The 11,519-nt window shown below is 54.5% G+C and overlaps 2 protein-coding genes across 3 annotated transcripts; both read left to right on the top strand.

The window, feature by feature from the left end:
* Positions 1-2,468: 2,468 nt before the first annotated feature.
* On the top strand, positions 2,469-4,499 carry LOC130888661 (histone H1.0). The gene has a single exon (XM_057791912.1). It carries the CDS (start codon positions 2,770-2,772, stop codon positions 3,352-3,354), a length of 585 nt encoding a protein of 194 aa, XP_057647895.1. The 5' UTR covers positions 2,469-2,769; the 3' UTR covers positions 3,355-4,499.
* Positions 4,500-4,902: 403 nt separating this feature from the next.
* Gcat (glycine C-acetyltransferase) lies at positions 4,903-10,468 on the top strand. 2 transcript variants are annotated; one of them, XM_057791818.1, is made up of 9 exons: positions 4,903-5,147; positions 6,747-6,877; positions 7,406-7,507; positions 7,734-7,880; positions 8,278-8,432; positions 8,521-8,603; positions 8,751-8,922; positions 9,249-9,370; positions 10,159-10,468. In XM_057791818.1, exons 1-9 carry the CDS (start codon positions 4,961-4,963, stop codon positions 10,308-10,310), a joined length of 1,251 nt encoding a protein of 416 aa, XP_057647801.1. In that variant the 5' UTR covers positions 4,903-4,960; the 3' UTR covers positions 10,311-10,468. The 2 variants fall into 2 exon arrangements, with proteins under 2 accessions (XP_057647801.1, XP_057647802.1); XM_057791819.1 differs by lacking the exon at positions 10,159-10,468 and having other exon boundaries at positions 9,175-9,312.
* Positions 10,469-11,519: the final 1,051 nt, after the last annotated feature.

The raw sequence follows: 11,519 nt of genomic DNA, 5'->3' as shown, positions 1-11,519 counted from the left end.
GGGTAGGGGCGTCCTCCCAATAGAAGCCGGCACCAGACAGCCACCTGCAAGGAGACTGTGTGGGTCAGGGAAGAGTCACCCTGCTTCCTGGTCCTGAAGTGTCCGGGGTGTGAGGCTAGGCAATGCCAGCCTGGGGGCAGCCTCTCTCATCTTGACACCCTTGGCATCTCGCAGAAAATCCCCTTTCTTTCCTTAACTCCCCCAAACGGTGGGGAGGTGGAGTTGTTAATCTTGTGTCTCAGCGGGAAGTGCCCCCACCCAGTGCCAATGTTCTGGGATTGTGGGGGCAGGTAAAGATGTTAGAGTTGCAAGACTAAATAAAGATCTGGGGTCTGTGGGAGCTAGCCAAACCTCACAATACAATGCCTCTCACCCCTCCTTCGGAGCCCGGAGGCCTCTGGGTAAATGTGGGTATGGGTCACCCTCCCAGGAGGGATCAAGGAACTGGGAGCACTTTATAAGCCCTAATGGGCTATGAGAATAAAAAACTTCAACACCGTGTCACCTGATTCCTTCGACTTGGATTCTAGGGCACGCATAGCAAGGGAGTGGGGTGGGGAGGGCGGCACAATATCTCAGAAGTAGGTGCATTTGGGTACCTTCAGAAAGATCTTAGTGGAAACGCAGAGAACTGGTTTTCAAAATAACCCAAACAAACCTATCAGAATATGTTTTCAAATTAGGAAACTTCGGGGTCACTGACATCATCAGAATTAAAAACCTTGACCTTTTGAACTAACCTGGCCTTTGACAGCAGTCGCTTCACCTAGAAAGCTGTGGTGAAGGCACCTATCTTGGTTCCTCCCCTCCCCTCCTCCAATCATTTGGATTGAGCTATGGTGGGGAGGCTCACCAACTTGCCCTAGTGTCAGGGACTCCCAAGTCCAGGAGCGCTCTCCCCACACCCCGCCCCCAAGCCCCCAACTTCAAAGCCCCACCATCTAAGCCCCAGGTCTTAGCAGAGGTTCCTTCATCAGCTACAATCAATCACCCAGTGCCAGGTTACTATATAATTGAACAGCTACACGCCTTTTTGCTAATAAAACCACTGAGGTCCAGAGAACGAGCCCAGACAGGCAAGACCACCAGAACCCTACTCTAGAGCCGTTGCCAAGAGGATCTGGCATTTTGAGAGGGAGGTAGGCTGCAGACAAGAGATCCTGGGCTCTCTAGGAGTCTCTTCCGCAGATCTCTGAGCCTCTAAAGTCCCTCGAAGCCTAGGACTCCCAATAGCCCAGGTTGCACTACAGACGCTGGCTCCCCATGCTCACTTCATGGATTTGTGCCAAGCAGGACGGGAAAGATGGACACATTTTATAACAAAGGCATGGCATCTTCCCAGCAAAATGGCGGTGGTCCCGACCACGGCTCCTCCTGAACATGTCACGGCCAGAGAAACGAGGACTCCCTCCTCCCCCCATTTTTCCAAATCTCTAAAGCACCCAAGAGCCTCTGCTCATCCCAGGGCCCCCCAGAAGAGTCTCTGGTTAGCACCTAGGGAATAGCGCTAATGGTGTGGCCTGCACCCCATCAGGCACACCCTACTTTCAAGAGGCCAGTGGGAGAGGGGAGCTTCACCCCCACGGTTCTGCTTCACCCCTCGTGGTTCTGTTTTTGCACACCCCAAAACTCCCAAGCTAGGAAGGCATGTAAAGGTTTGGATATGTGGAAGATGTGGGGGTTTCTTTGAGGAGAGCAGGCCACCCCGGAAGCCAGTCCCCATTTCCCAGGGGTCCCAGGAAGCTTTGGGGGCTCGGACTCAGACAGGAATCTTCACGCAGAGATCTGGGGACGCGTCTAGGAGAGAGGCGACTCAAGAGGGGGAAGGGACAAAGTTTGAAAGTGCCCATCCAACTCTTCCAGGGAAAGTTTCCCTGAGGGCCCCGGGGACAGAGAGCGGTTAGGGGTGCTGGGGGGCCTGTGGCCGGGTGACCCCCAAGAGGTGATCAGACCCCGGGGAGACGACCCCTCCCCCTTGTCCCGACTCGGCCCGGCTGGGAGTCGCCCAGCTCGGGGCCGCGTGTGTTAGTTGGGGCCACTTCTGCGCCGCTCCTCTAGGTTGGGGGACCCCGCAGCCGGCCGGGAGTGGGAGCCCTGGTAGTCCCGGGGGGGAGCTTTCCTACGGGGGGTCTCAAACCCCGGGGCTCCCGGGTCCCGCAGAGCCAGCCCCCCGCAAAGGGGAAATGTGCCGGCGCCCCAACGCTCCTCGGCGCAGTTTGGGGCTCGTGGCGGGCGCGAGGGACGGCGGCCGGGGAGCCGGGGTCCCCAGCGGGGAAGCCTAGGGAGCCGGCCAGGGACCCCGAGAGACAGCGGGCAGCGGGAAGGCCGGGACCGCCAGGAAAGGTCGGGTTTGCTCGGCGGAAGAAACACAGATGGCGGCGGCGCGGCGCCATTCCGGGCCGGGAGCAGGCAGCCAGCAGCCCAGTCCTCACCGCGGTCCGCCCGCCGCCGCTAAATACCCGGATGCGCCGCCCGAGCGCCAGACGCCGAGCTGGGAAAAGGGAGGCCGAGGAGGCGGAGGCAGAGGCAGCGCCAGGCGCCGGACGAGCGACAGAACGGTGGGGGCTGGGCCGCGCAGAGCAGCCCGCGAGCCCGCCTGCGACCCGCGCCGCGCCGGGGAGGACAGGAGCCGCGCGTCCCCGGCAGCCGCACTTCGGGGTGGCCTGCTAGTCGAGCGGGAGTGCAGATCTCGAGTCGGGTTGTGCCCAGCCTCCGGCGAGGGCTGACCCTTCGGAAGGCTCCTTCAACAGCGGGAGCAGGCCGGCCACCATGACCGAGAACTCCACGTCCACCCCTGCGGCGAAGCCCAAGCGGGCCAAGGCCTCCAAGAAGTCCACGGACCACCCCAAGTATTCAGACATGATTGTGGCTGCCATCCAGGCAGAGAAGAACCGCGCCGGCTCCTCGCGCCAGTCCATCCAAAAGTATATCAAGAGCCACTACAAGGTGGGTGAGAACGCCGACTCCCAGATCAAGTTGTCCATCAGGCGCCTGGTGACCACCGGTGTTCTCAAGCAAACCAAAGGGGTGGGTGCCTCGGGGTCCTTCAGGCTGGCCAAGGGCGATGAGCCCAAGAGGTCGGTGGCTTTCAAGAAGACCAAGAAGGAAGTCAAGAAAGTGGCCACTCCAAAGAAGGCAGCCAAGCCCAAGAAGGCTGCCTCCAAAGCCCCGAGCAAGAAGCCCAAAGCCACCCCAGCCAAGAAAGCCAAGAAGAAGCCGGCTGCCACGCCCAAGAAAGCCAAAAAGCCCAAGGTTGTCAAAGCCAAGCCAGTCAAGACATCCAAACCCAAGAAGGCCAAACCTGTGAAGCCCAAAGCCAAGTCCAGTGCCAAGAGGGCCAACAAGAAGAAATGACGATGAAGGCTTTGCTTGTGGACACCCCTTCCTCTTTTCTGTAAATACATTTCTCTCTCGATCTCGTCTGCAACCCTTTGCCCATTCCATTCTGACTCTTTACAAAAAAGGACAGAGTTCAGATTCCTCAGACAGACATTGTGGAATGGTTCCCTGTTCCTTAACCCATTGTGCAAGGATAGCCACAGACCTCATCTTTGTAATGATGATGTACTTTTTTTCCCCTTGATATTAGCCTTCTTACGGGGTTAGGGATGGGGGGGTGTTGGGTGGTTTGTTTACTGTGAAGGAAAATGGAACTGGCAAAGTTCTGGCTAGATGAGGGGAACCAGGAACAAAAGTTTGTCTTTTCAAGGCTTTCTTAAGTTGCTCATCCATCCCTCGTGAGAGCTTCAAAACCTCTGGTGGGGAGCAGAGGGTGACACCCCACCTAACTGGCCACAGAGGGACGGAGGAAAAAACTCCAGTGGTGAGCAGTTGGGGACCTTGTCACTTATGCCCTAGTGCCTCACCATTGTCTAGGAGGGGAAAGGGCTCCAATTGACAGCTGGCCAGAGAAACCATAGCTTCTCACTATTAGGATCTAGCCATTGGGGAAGGAGGGCTCTTTTCAACGGTCTCTTGTTAAATGGGAGTGGACTTGGGAGGGGTGGGGAGTCAGCCAAGTGCCTCAGTGTGCCTATGGAAACTTGGGTTTTTTCCACACGGTTGATGGGCTGTGTCTTTTTGTTGTTGTTCCTTCCTGTATAAGATGTGGCTTTGCTTGGTGCCGCTTCAGTTCTACCAGCTGCCACTTAAAACCCCTCCAACCTCTTGTACTTTTTGAGTCTTTTCTAAGTAGCCCAGGAGGGCGAGAAGCAGGGAGAGGACTGTTAAGACATAATATAGTTGATTTGAATTTGCTAGGCAGCTTTAGAGAGCCAGGCTTGTGTGCATGTGTGTATATGTATATATCCGTATCTAAGACTAGTACTTAGTCTCACTTCGGGAGCTGGGAGAAAAAACCTGTACAGTTGTCTCTCTTATTTTAATAAAATAGGAAACTCGTGCACTCGCGCCCCCTCCCCCTTTTTAAACAAGTGTTATCAGTGCCGGGAAAGATTTGCTGTGGTTGTGATTTTAAACTTTAAAATAATAAAACTGGAAAAGGAAAAAAAAAATCTGAGTGGTGCGTTTTTCCTCAACTGGAGGAGAGTGAGGAGCGATCGGATGGGCAATGTGGGGAAAGCTGGCGCCACGTTAGCGCCGGAAAAAAAGCGAAGCTTTGGAGGGAGACGGGAATACTCAGCCGCAAAGGCAGGATGCCGGCCGGCTGACACGGTGGCTGGTCCTCGGGAGAGGTGGGTATGTAGGCAGTGTCTGGGGCGGGGAGGCCCTGAAGTCGCTTCCCCAGCGCGGACCTCCGGGACCTCCCGGGTCTCGACTTACAAATCAATCCACTTTCGTCGCCTGCCGACGGTGTCAGGCCCCGCCTGTGGGCGGGACCTCCACCAACCTCTGAAAGTAAGCTCCCGTTACTCTGATTGGCTGTCGAGGCCCTGCCCACGCCACGTGACGGGGAGAGCTAGGCAGTCGGCTGGCAGGCACATTTCATTCCGTGGGCGCGATGTGGGTCAGCAGCGTATGGCGCACGACGTTGTCACCCGGTCGCCGCGCGCAATCAGCGCTGGCGCAGCTGCGCGGTATCCTGGAGGGCGAGCTAGAAGAGATCCGCGGGGCTGGCACCTGGAAGAGTGAGCGAGTGATTACGTCCCCCCAGGGACCGAGCATTCGTGTGGACGGTATCTCCGGAGGTAACGTCCCCTCCTGGGAGTCATCGTGTCTGGCTAGAGCCCTTGCAGGGCATGCATGTGAATGGAGGCCCTCGGGTGGGTGTGGGGGACGCACGTGCATGCGTAGCGCTGGTCTCCTTCTAGTCTGTCTCAGGCACACTATGGCTTCCTAGTGTTAACTCCACATGTTTAAACCTGTTCGACGGAGGGAGGTGATTTATCCGTCAGCACCTTTTGGGCGCCTAAGGCTGTGCTGCCAAGAGACCCAACCCTGTGAGAAAAAGAGAGCGATATCCAGCTGCATTGGCCTCCTACACCCTGCTTCCAGGAAGAGTGAACGAAAACCCTCATTCTTTCATTGATCCAAGTTGTAAAGGTTACCAGTTGCTATACCTTTATTCCTGATGACATCTGCATGAGAGACCAATTCTCCCCGCTCCCCTTGGTTTTTCGAGACAGGGTTTCTCTGTGGAGTCCTGACTGTGCTGGAACTCACTCTGTAGACCAGGCTGGCCTCGAACTCACAGAGATCTGACTGTCTCTGCCTCCTGAGTGCTGGGATTAAAGACAGAGACACCACCTTTGGGCTAGAGAGACCAATTGTTATTGAAAGAAATCATGCCTTTGATCTCAGCATTCGAGAGGTAGAGGCTGGTGGATCTCTGTGAGATCAAGGCCAGCCTGGTCTACAGAGCTAGTGCTCCTGGACATCCAAGGCTAAACAGAGAAACCCTGTCTCAAAAAAAAAAAAAAAAAAAAAAGAGAGAGAAAAGAAAGAAAGAAAGAAAGAAGCAGCAGCAGCTGAAATGCAGCTAGGTTTCCCCAGACCCTCCATTGGCCAGCTAAAGTGTCACCACCAGAGAAGCTAAAGTTTAAGCAAGCTAGGAGATCAGGTCTGCCGAAGTACCTGTGTCTTCCGCCTGTCTTCTCCTAAAGAAGACTATAGAAAGAACTTCCCATCCCCTAACAGAACCTTCAGCCTTCACGTGATTTCAGAAAGATAAGCAACAGGCTGAGTGCTTGCCCAGCTCACCTAAGGCTGTGAGTTCACGACCCAGCACTCACCACACTCAAAAGCTGGGGCATTTAGAGAACCAAGTTCTTGGATTCTTTGTCTGGGTCCCAGGTCGTGAGCCGTTCCTTCCTCAGGCCTCAATTTCCTTGGGCCAACTATATGAACTTTTTAAGGTTGATAGCTGAGGTCTCTGAGATACCCCTCTGGAAATGCAACTCTGGGAACGGGTGGCTGAGCACTGGAGTTCAAGGCCCTTGGCCTCTTTCACAATTGAGAAAAGAAAAACCAAAATGGTGATGGTTTTGGCTTCAGAACCTGTGAGGAAGGTCTGGGATCCTCTCAGATGGGACATTATTCATAGCGAGGTTTTCAACTTCTCATCCTTTAAGGCAGAGAGGAACAAACCTGTCCTGACCCTCCTGCCTTGTGACAGTAGATTCGAAGCCTCTGATCTCTCCCCAGAATGGGTCATCTGTGCAGCTGTTGCCTCTCAAGGGCAAATCTAAGCTGACTTTTCTCGGGCCCCTGTCCCAGGACCTGGCACCATGGTCCTTGCAGGCCTTCCTTGCTCTTCTGAGTCCTGTTGTTGATCTTCTCCGCCCCAGGAGTCCTCAACTTCTGTGCCAATAACTACTTGGGCCTGAGCAGCCACCCCGAGGTGATCCAGGCAGGTGTGCAGGCTCTGGGAGAGTTTGGAGCTGGCCTCAGTTCTACTCGCTTCATCTGTGGGACCCAGGTACGCAGCAGGTGCTGGGTAGCACAGAGATCCGCCTGCCTCTGCCTCCTGAGTGCTGGGATTAAAGGCGTGCACCGCCACTGCCTGACTCATGCTCAGTTTTAATGCATTTATTTTCTAATAAAACTCATGAGTTTTACCAAACAGCTCCCAAATCTAAGAAGTTGAGCCCCAAATAAGCATAGGCTTGCCTAATGTGATCCACTTCTTTGCTGCGGAGAAAAAGACAGTCTGATGTGAAGACATATCTTCTGTCCCTAGCATCACTCAGAATCCACAAACACTAGACAGATCCCCAATACAAACAAAGGTCCGCTCAGGAATCGAGACCTGCCAGGCCTTATCCTCTATGGCGGTAGCAGCTGCTCCAGTCCAAGCTCCAGAAGTCACCTGTGCAGTGCCAAAGCGAGAATGTGGCTGAGGCTACAGGCCTTCTGCCTGGGTCTGTTGGTTCTCTAAGTCTCTGTCCTTTAGGACTTGTCCCTTGAAGCCCACAGGTACTAACCATCGCCTGCCCGTATCCTTTAGAACATCCACAAGAAGCTAGAAGCCAAGCTAGCCCTTTTCCACCGGCGTGAGGATGCCATCCTCTATCCCAGCTGTTTTGATGCCAATGCTGGCCTGTTTGAGGTGCGTAGAGGCTGTGGATGACTTGGGGGTGGGCATCTGGGACGGTGTGGCAGAGTGACAGTGCCGCAGAGCAACCTATGTACACTGGAAGGCGGGGGAAGGGGGCCGGATGCCAACCTGATGTTTTCAACTGGCTTTAGGCACCCAGGTAGAAGTAGAGTTTCGCCTTGGGGAAGTTACGAGGGAAGGGGGACCTGGGTGGCCATATAGGAACTCCTCTCCACAGGCTCTGCTGACCCCCGAGGACGCAGTCCTGTCAGATGAGCTGAACCATGCCTCCATCATTGACGGCATCCGGCTGTGCAAGGCCCACAAGTACCGCTACCGCCACCTGGACATGGCTGACCTGGAAGCTAAGCTGAAGGAGGCTCAGGTGGGGTGAGGCCCTGGGGCTCCAGAGAAAGGTCTATATTCCCCTGCTCAAGGAAACTCGGCTTGGAGGGAACCCCTCTTCACAAATAGCCTGAAGGGCTGAGGGAGCCGTTTGAACTTCCTCATCCCTTGGGCCCAAGACTGTATTCTATAGGGTCTGAGATCGGGAAGCACTTTTGAGCAGCAGGTGTGTGGATGTGTGACGAGGACCTGTCCCACGCCAGCTTGCCCTCTTGAGGTCTGAGTCAGGACGGGGAGGCCCAAGCCCTTTCTCAGTGCCAGAGCTAAGGTGGCTGAGGTTGGAGGAGATGGACGAGGTTCAGGGTGTAGCCCCAAGGCAGTAGAAGAGCAGGTGGCTTGGTCCCGCTACGCATCACCTGCTCTTGTCTGCCCCGCAGAAGCACCGACTGCGCCTGGTGGCCACAGATGGAGCCTTCTCCATGGATGGTGACATCGCTCCTCTACGGGAGATCTGCCGCCTCGCTGCTCAATATGGTGCCCTGGTCTTTGTGGATGAATGCCATGCCACTGGCTTTCTTGGGCCCACCGGACGGTGGGGACATTTGAGGCCTGGGTGGGAACTTCTGACGGTGGATGGGAGGTCAGGAGGCCAATGGCAACAGTGGTTGCTTCCTTTGCAGGGGCACAGATGAGCTGCTAGGCGTGATGGACCAGGTCACCATCATCAACTCCACTCTGGGGAAGGCGCTAGGTGGAGCATCAGGTGCCTATAGATCCTGTCTGTGGGGTCTCTTTCCCTACACGCAGGGCCTGCCTTGTATGGGGTGGAGAAGGAGGGGGAGGGCAACTGGAGGGGAGGGCAGTTCCTGGCCCCTGACTGGCTCCTCTCCACATTATTTTCTGTCTTCAGGAGGCTATACCACAGGGCCTGAGCCTCTGATATCCCTGCTACGTCAGCGTTCTCGGCCCTACCTCTTCTCCAACAGCCCGCCCCCTGCTGTTGTTGGCTGTGCTTCTAAGGCCCTGGACCTGCTCATGGAGAACAGCGCCATTGTTCAGTCTATGGCTGCTAAGACTCGGCGGTATGGTGCCCACAGGGGTGGAGCAAGATGAGGGGAGAGATGGTAGTCACACACCTTTCTACCTCCTCTTGCCCACCTTCCTCTTTTCCTTCCCACCTGCCTCTGTCACAGTATCCTCCTTGGACCCCCCTGTACCCTTCTTTTCACCCTACTTTCCCACCTCCTTTTATCCTGCCTGCCTCTGTCTGCCCCCGCCTGTGCCTCCTCTGCTCTTTGGGTCTGTACTTCTGTCTTTATTCCTTCCTCTCATAGGTGGTCTAGATCCTGGGCCTCTTCTTCTGGCTCCATGGCCTTCAGCTACCTGTGACACTCAGCTGTATCCCCAGGTTCCGCAGTAAGATGGAAGCCGCTGGCTTCACTATCTCAGGAGTCGATCATCCCATCTGTCCTGTGATGCTGGGTGATGCTCGGTTGTCTTCTCAAATGGCAGACGACATGTTAAAGAAAGGTAAGGAGAGGGCTGGGCAGTGGTGGCGCACTTGGGAGGCAGAGGCAGGCAGATCTATGTGAGTTCGAGGCCAGCATGGTGTACAGAGCGAGTTCCAGGACAGGCACTATACCTACACAGAGAAACTCTGTCTCAAAAAACCAAGGGCTAGAGAGATGGCTCAGTGGTTAAGAGCACTGACTGCTCTTCCAAAGGTCCTGAGTTCAATTCCCAGCAACCACATGGTGGCTCATAACCATCTGTAGTGAGACCTGGTGCCCTCTTCTGGCCTACAGGCAGAATACTGTATAAATAAATACTGTATAAATAAATAAATAAATCTTTTTTAAAAAAAAAAAGAAAAGAGGGCTGGAGAGATGGCTCAGTGGTTAAGAGCATTGCCTGCTCTTCCAAAGGTCCTGAGTTCAATTCCCGGTAACCACATGGTGGCTCACAACCATCTGTAATAAGGTCTGGTGCCCTCTTCTGACGTGCAGGCATACACGCAGAAAGAATATTGTACACTAAATAAATAAATTAATATAAAAAAAAAAAAAAGAAAAAGGTAAGAGAACTGAGGGCAGAGTGTCCTCAGAGACAAGAACACCTATAGACTGCAGAGTTTCCCGAGACCCAAGTCTCGCTCCTTGCTGCCCACACCACCTCTTGGATCAATTATCTGTCCAAACTTAACAAACCCCAGGCCACAAGGTAGCCCCATGTCTGTGTGTGGACCTGGGGACTGTAAGCCCTTATATGTCACGGCCCCAAAGCCTGTCGGCCACTCTGTGCCTGTGCTCTCTTCTCAGGCATCTTTGTCATCGGATTCAGCTACCCTGTGGTCCCCAAGGGCAAGGCTCGGATCCGGGTACAGATCTCTGCAGTACACAGTGAGGAGGACATTGACCGCTGTGTGGAGGCCTTCGTGGAGGTGGGGCGGCTGCATGGAGCTCTGCCCTAAGTGCTGGGTAGGGGCCGGCAGAGCCAGAGTCCCTCTGCTGCTGCAGGGACACAGAGATCTTCTGGTCAGTCCAGACTAGAGGCTCTGACCCAACCCAGACATCTAGAGCCCAATTGAAAATGGGCCTGAACTTGTAGTTGGGGAGGCAACAATGTGAAATTGGCTATGACACTTTGGTCTGCGTTATTCTTTCCGAGTAGGCCCAGTCCTATGGCTAACCGATGAATCAGGCAGGAACTCTGAGGGCAGTCCCCAAACTGAGTTGAATTCCTGTGTCTCAGAGGTATTATTTGGTGCAGTTGGAGTCTGTGCTGCTGTGGAAAGCAGCTGAGAACCACCCTGGGGACGATTCCTCAATCTAACCATGGTGGCTTGTCTCCTGTGTCCATCCAAAGGACAAAACACAACTGCCACAGCACTTGGGAGGCAGAGGCAGGTGAATCTCTGTGAGTTCGAGACCAGCCTGGTCTACAAGAGCTAGTTCCAGGACAGGCTCCAAAGCCACAGAGAAACCCTGTCTCAAAAACCCAAAAAAAAAAAAAAAAAAAAAAAAAACACACACACAACTGCCAGATTAGAAGGTTTCTTGGACCTGTGTTTGGGAAAGGGAAGAGGATTCAGGTTCCAAAGAGAAGGAAGCGGGTAGGACATCTAATTTTGTTTTCTGGAGCTCTTTGTCCCTAATTCCGTGGCCTTAGACCAGTCAGCATGGCCCAGTTTTTCCCGAGAGCTGCAATTCCATTGGAAGTCACCTTTCTGACTCCGGTTCCAAAGCTTTAGTCTGACGGCCAGCCACCAGAGGGCGCCACGAACTCAGGCTCCAGCCGCTGCCTGCCCCGCCTCCTTGAGCTGGGGGCCTTGGAGCAGGCTGTTGGGCAGCCTTCAGGCAAGGCCACAAGGACTGTTTGCTGTTGCCAAGGCCCTGTCCTTTATCTTCCTCAGCCACTACCACCACCTGCTCCAGTACCATGGGCGTCCCCTCCTTCCCACGGCACTGTGGGAGGAGACTGGAGGTATCTGCTCTCTACTTCAGCCTTACAGGCTTCTGAGAGCACTGCAGGCTCAGTGTGGTGGTGTGGCCTTGGGAAGCGCCTTAATTTGCTTGAAGTAGAACTGAGGACAAAAGGCACTTGCTTTTACTATACACATTGGAAACAAAGCCTTGTACCTCCAGCTCACCTTTACCAGGATATCTTGGAGTGACGGTCA

This window comes from Chionomys nivalis, chromosome 17 (genome assembly GCF_950005125.1).
Source record: "Chionomys nivalis chromosome 17, mChiNiv1.1, whole genome shotgun sequence".
In the NCBI taxonomy this organism is placed as follows: domain Eukaryota; kingdom Metazoa; phylum Chordata; class Mammalia; order Rodentia; family Cricetidae; genus Chionomys; species Chionomys nivalis.
Note: the sequence above shows the minus strand (reverse complement) of the source record. Positions and strands in the feature narration are given on the sequence as shown.

Bases quoted from the DNA above. Each gene is read 5' to 3' on its own strand.
- Gcat (XM_057791818.1), top strand. From the start codon at position 4,961: ATGTGGGTCAGCAGCGTATGGCGCACGACGTTGTCACCCGGTCGCCGC. The intron at 5,148-6,746 runs GTAACGTCCCCT...TCTCCGCCCCAG, and splicing joins TGTGGACGGTATCTCCGGAG to GAGTCCTCAACTTCTGTGCC. The intron at 6,878-7,405 runs GTACGCAGCAGG...CGTATCCTTTAG, and splicing joins GCTTCATCTGTGGGACCCAG to AACATCCACAAGAAGCTAGA.
- LOC130888661 (XM_057791912.1), top strand. From the start codon at position 2,770: ATGACCGAGAACTCCACGTCCACCCCTGCGGCGAAGCCCAAGCGGGCC.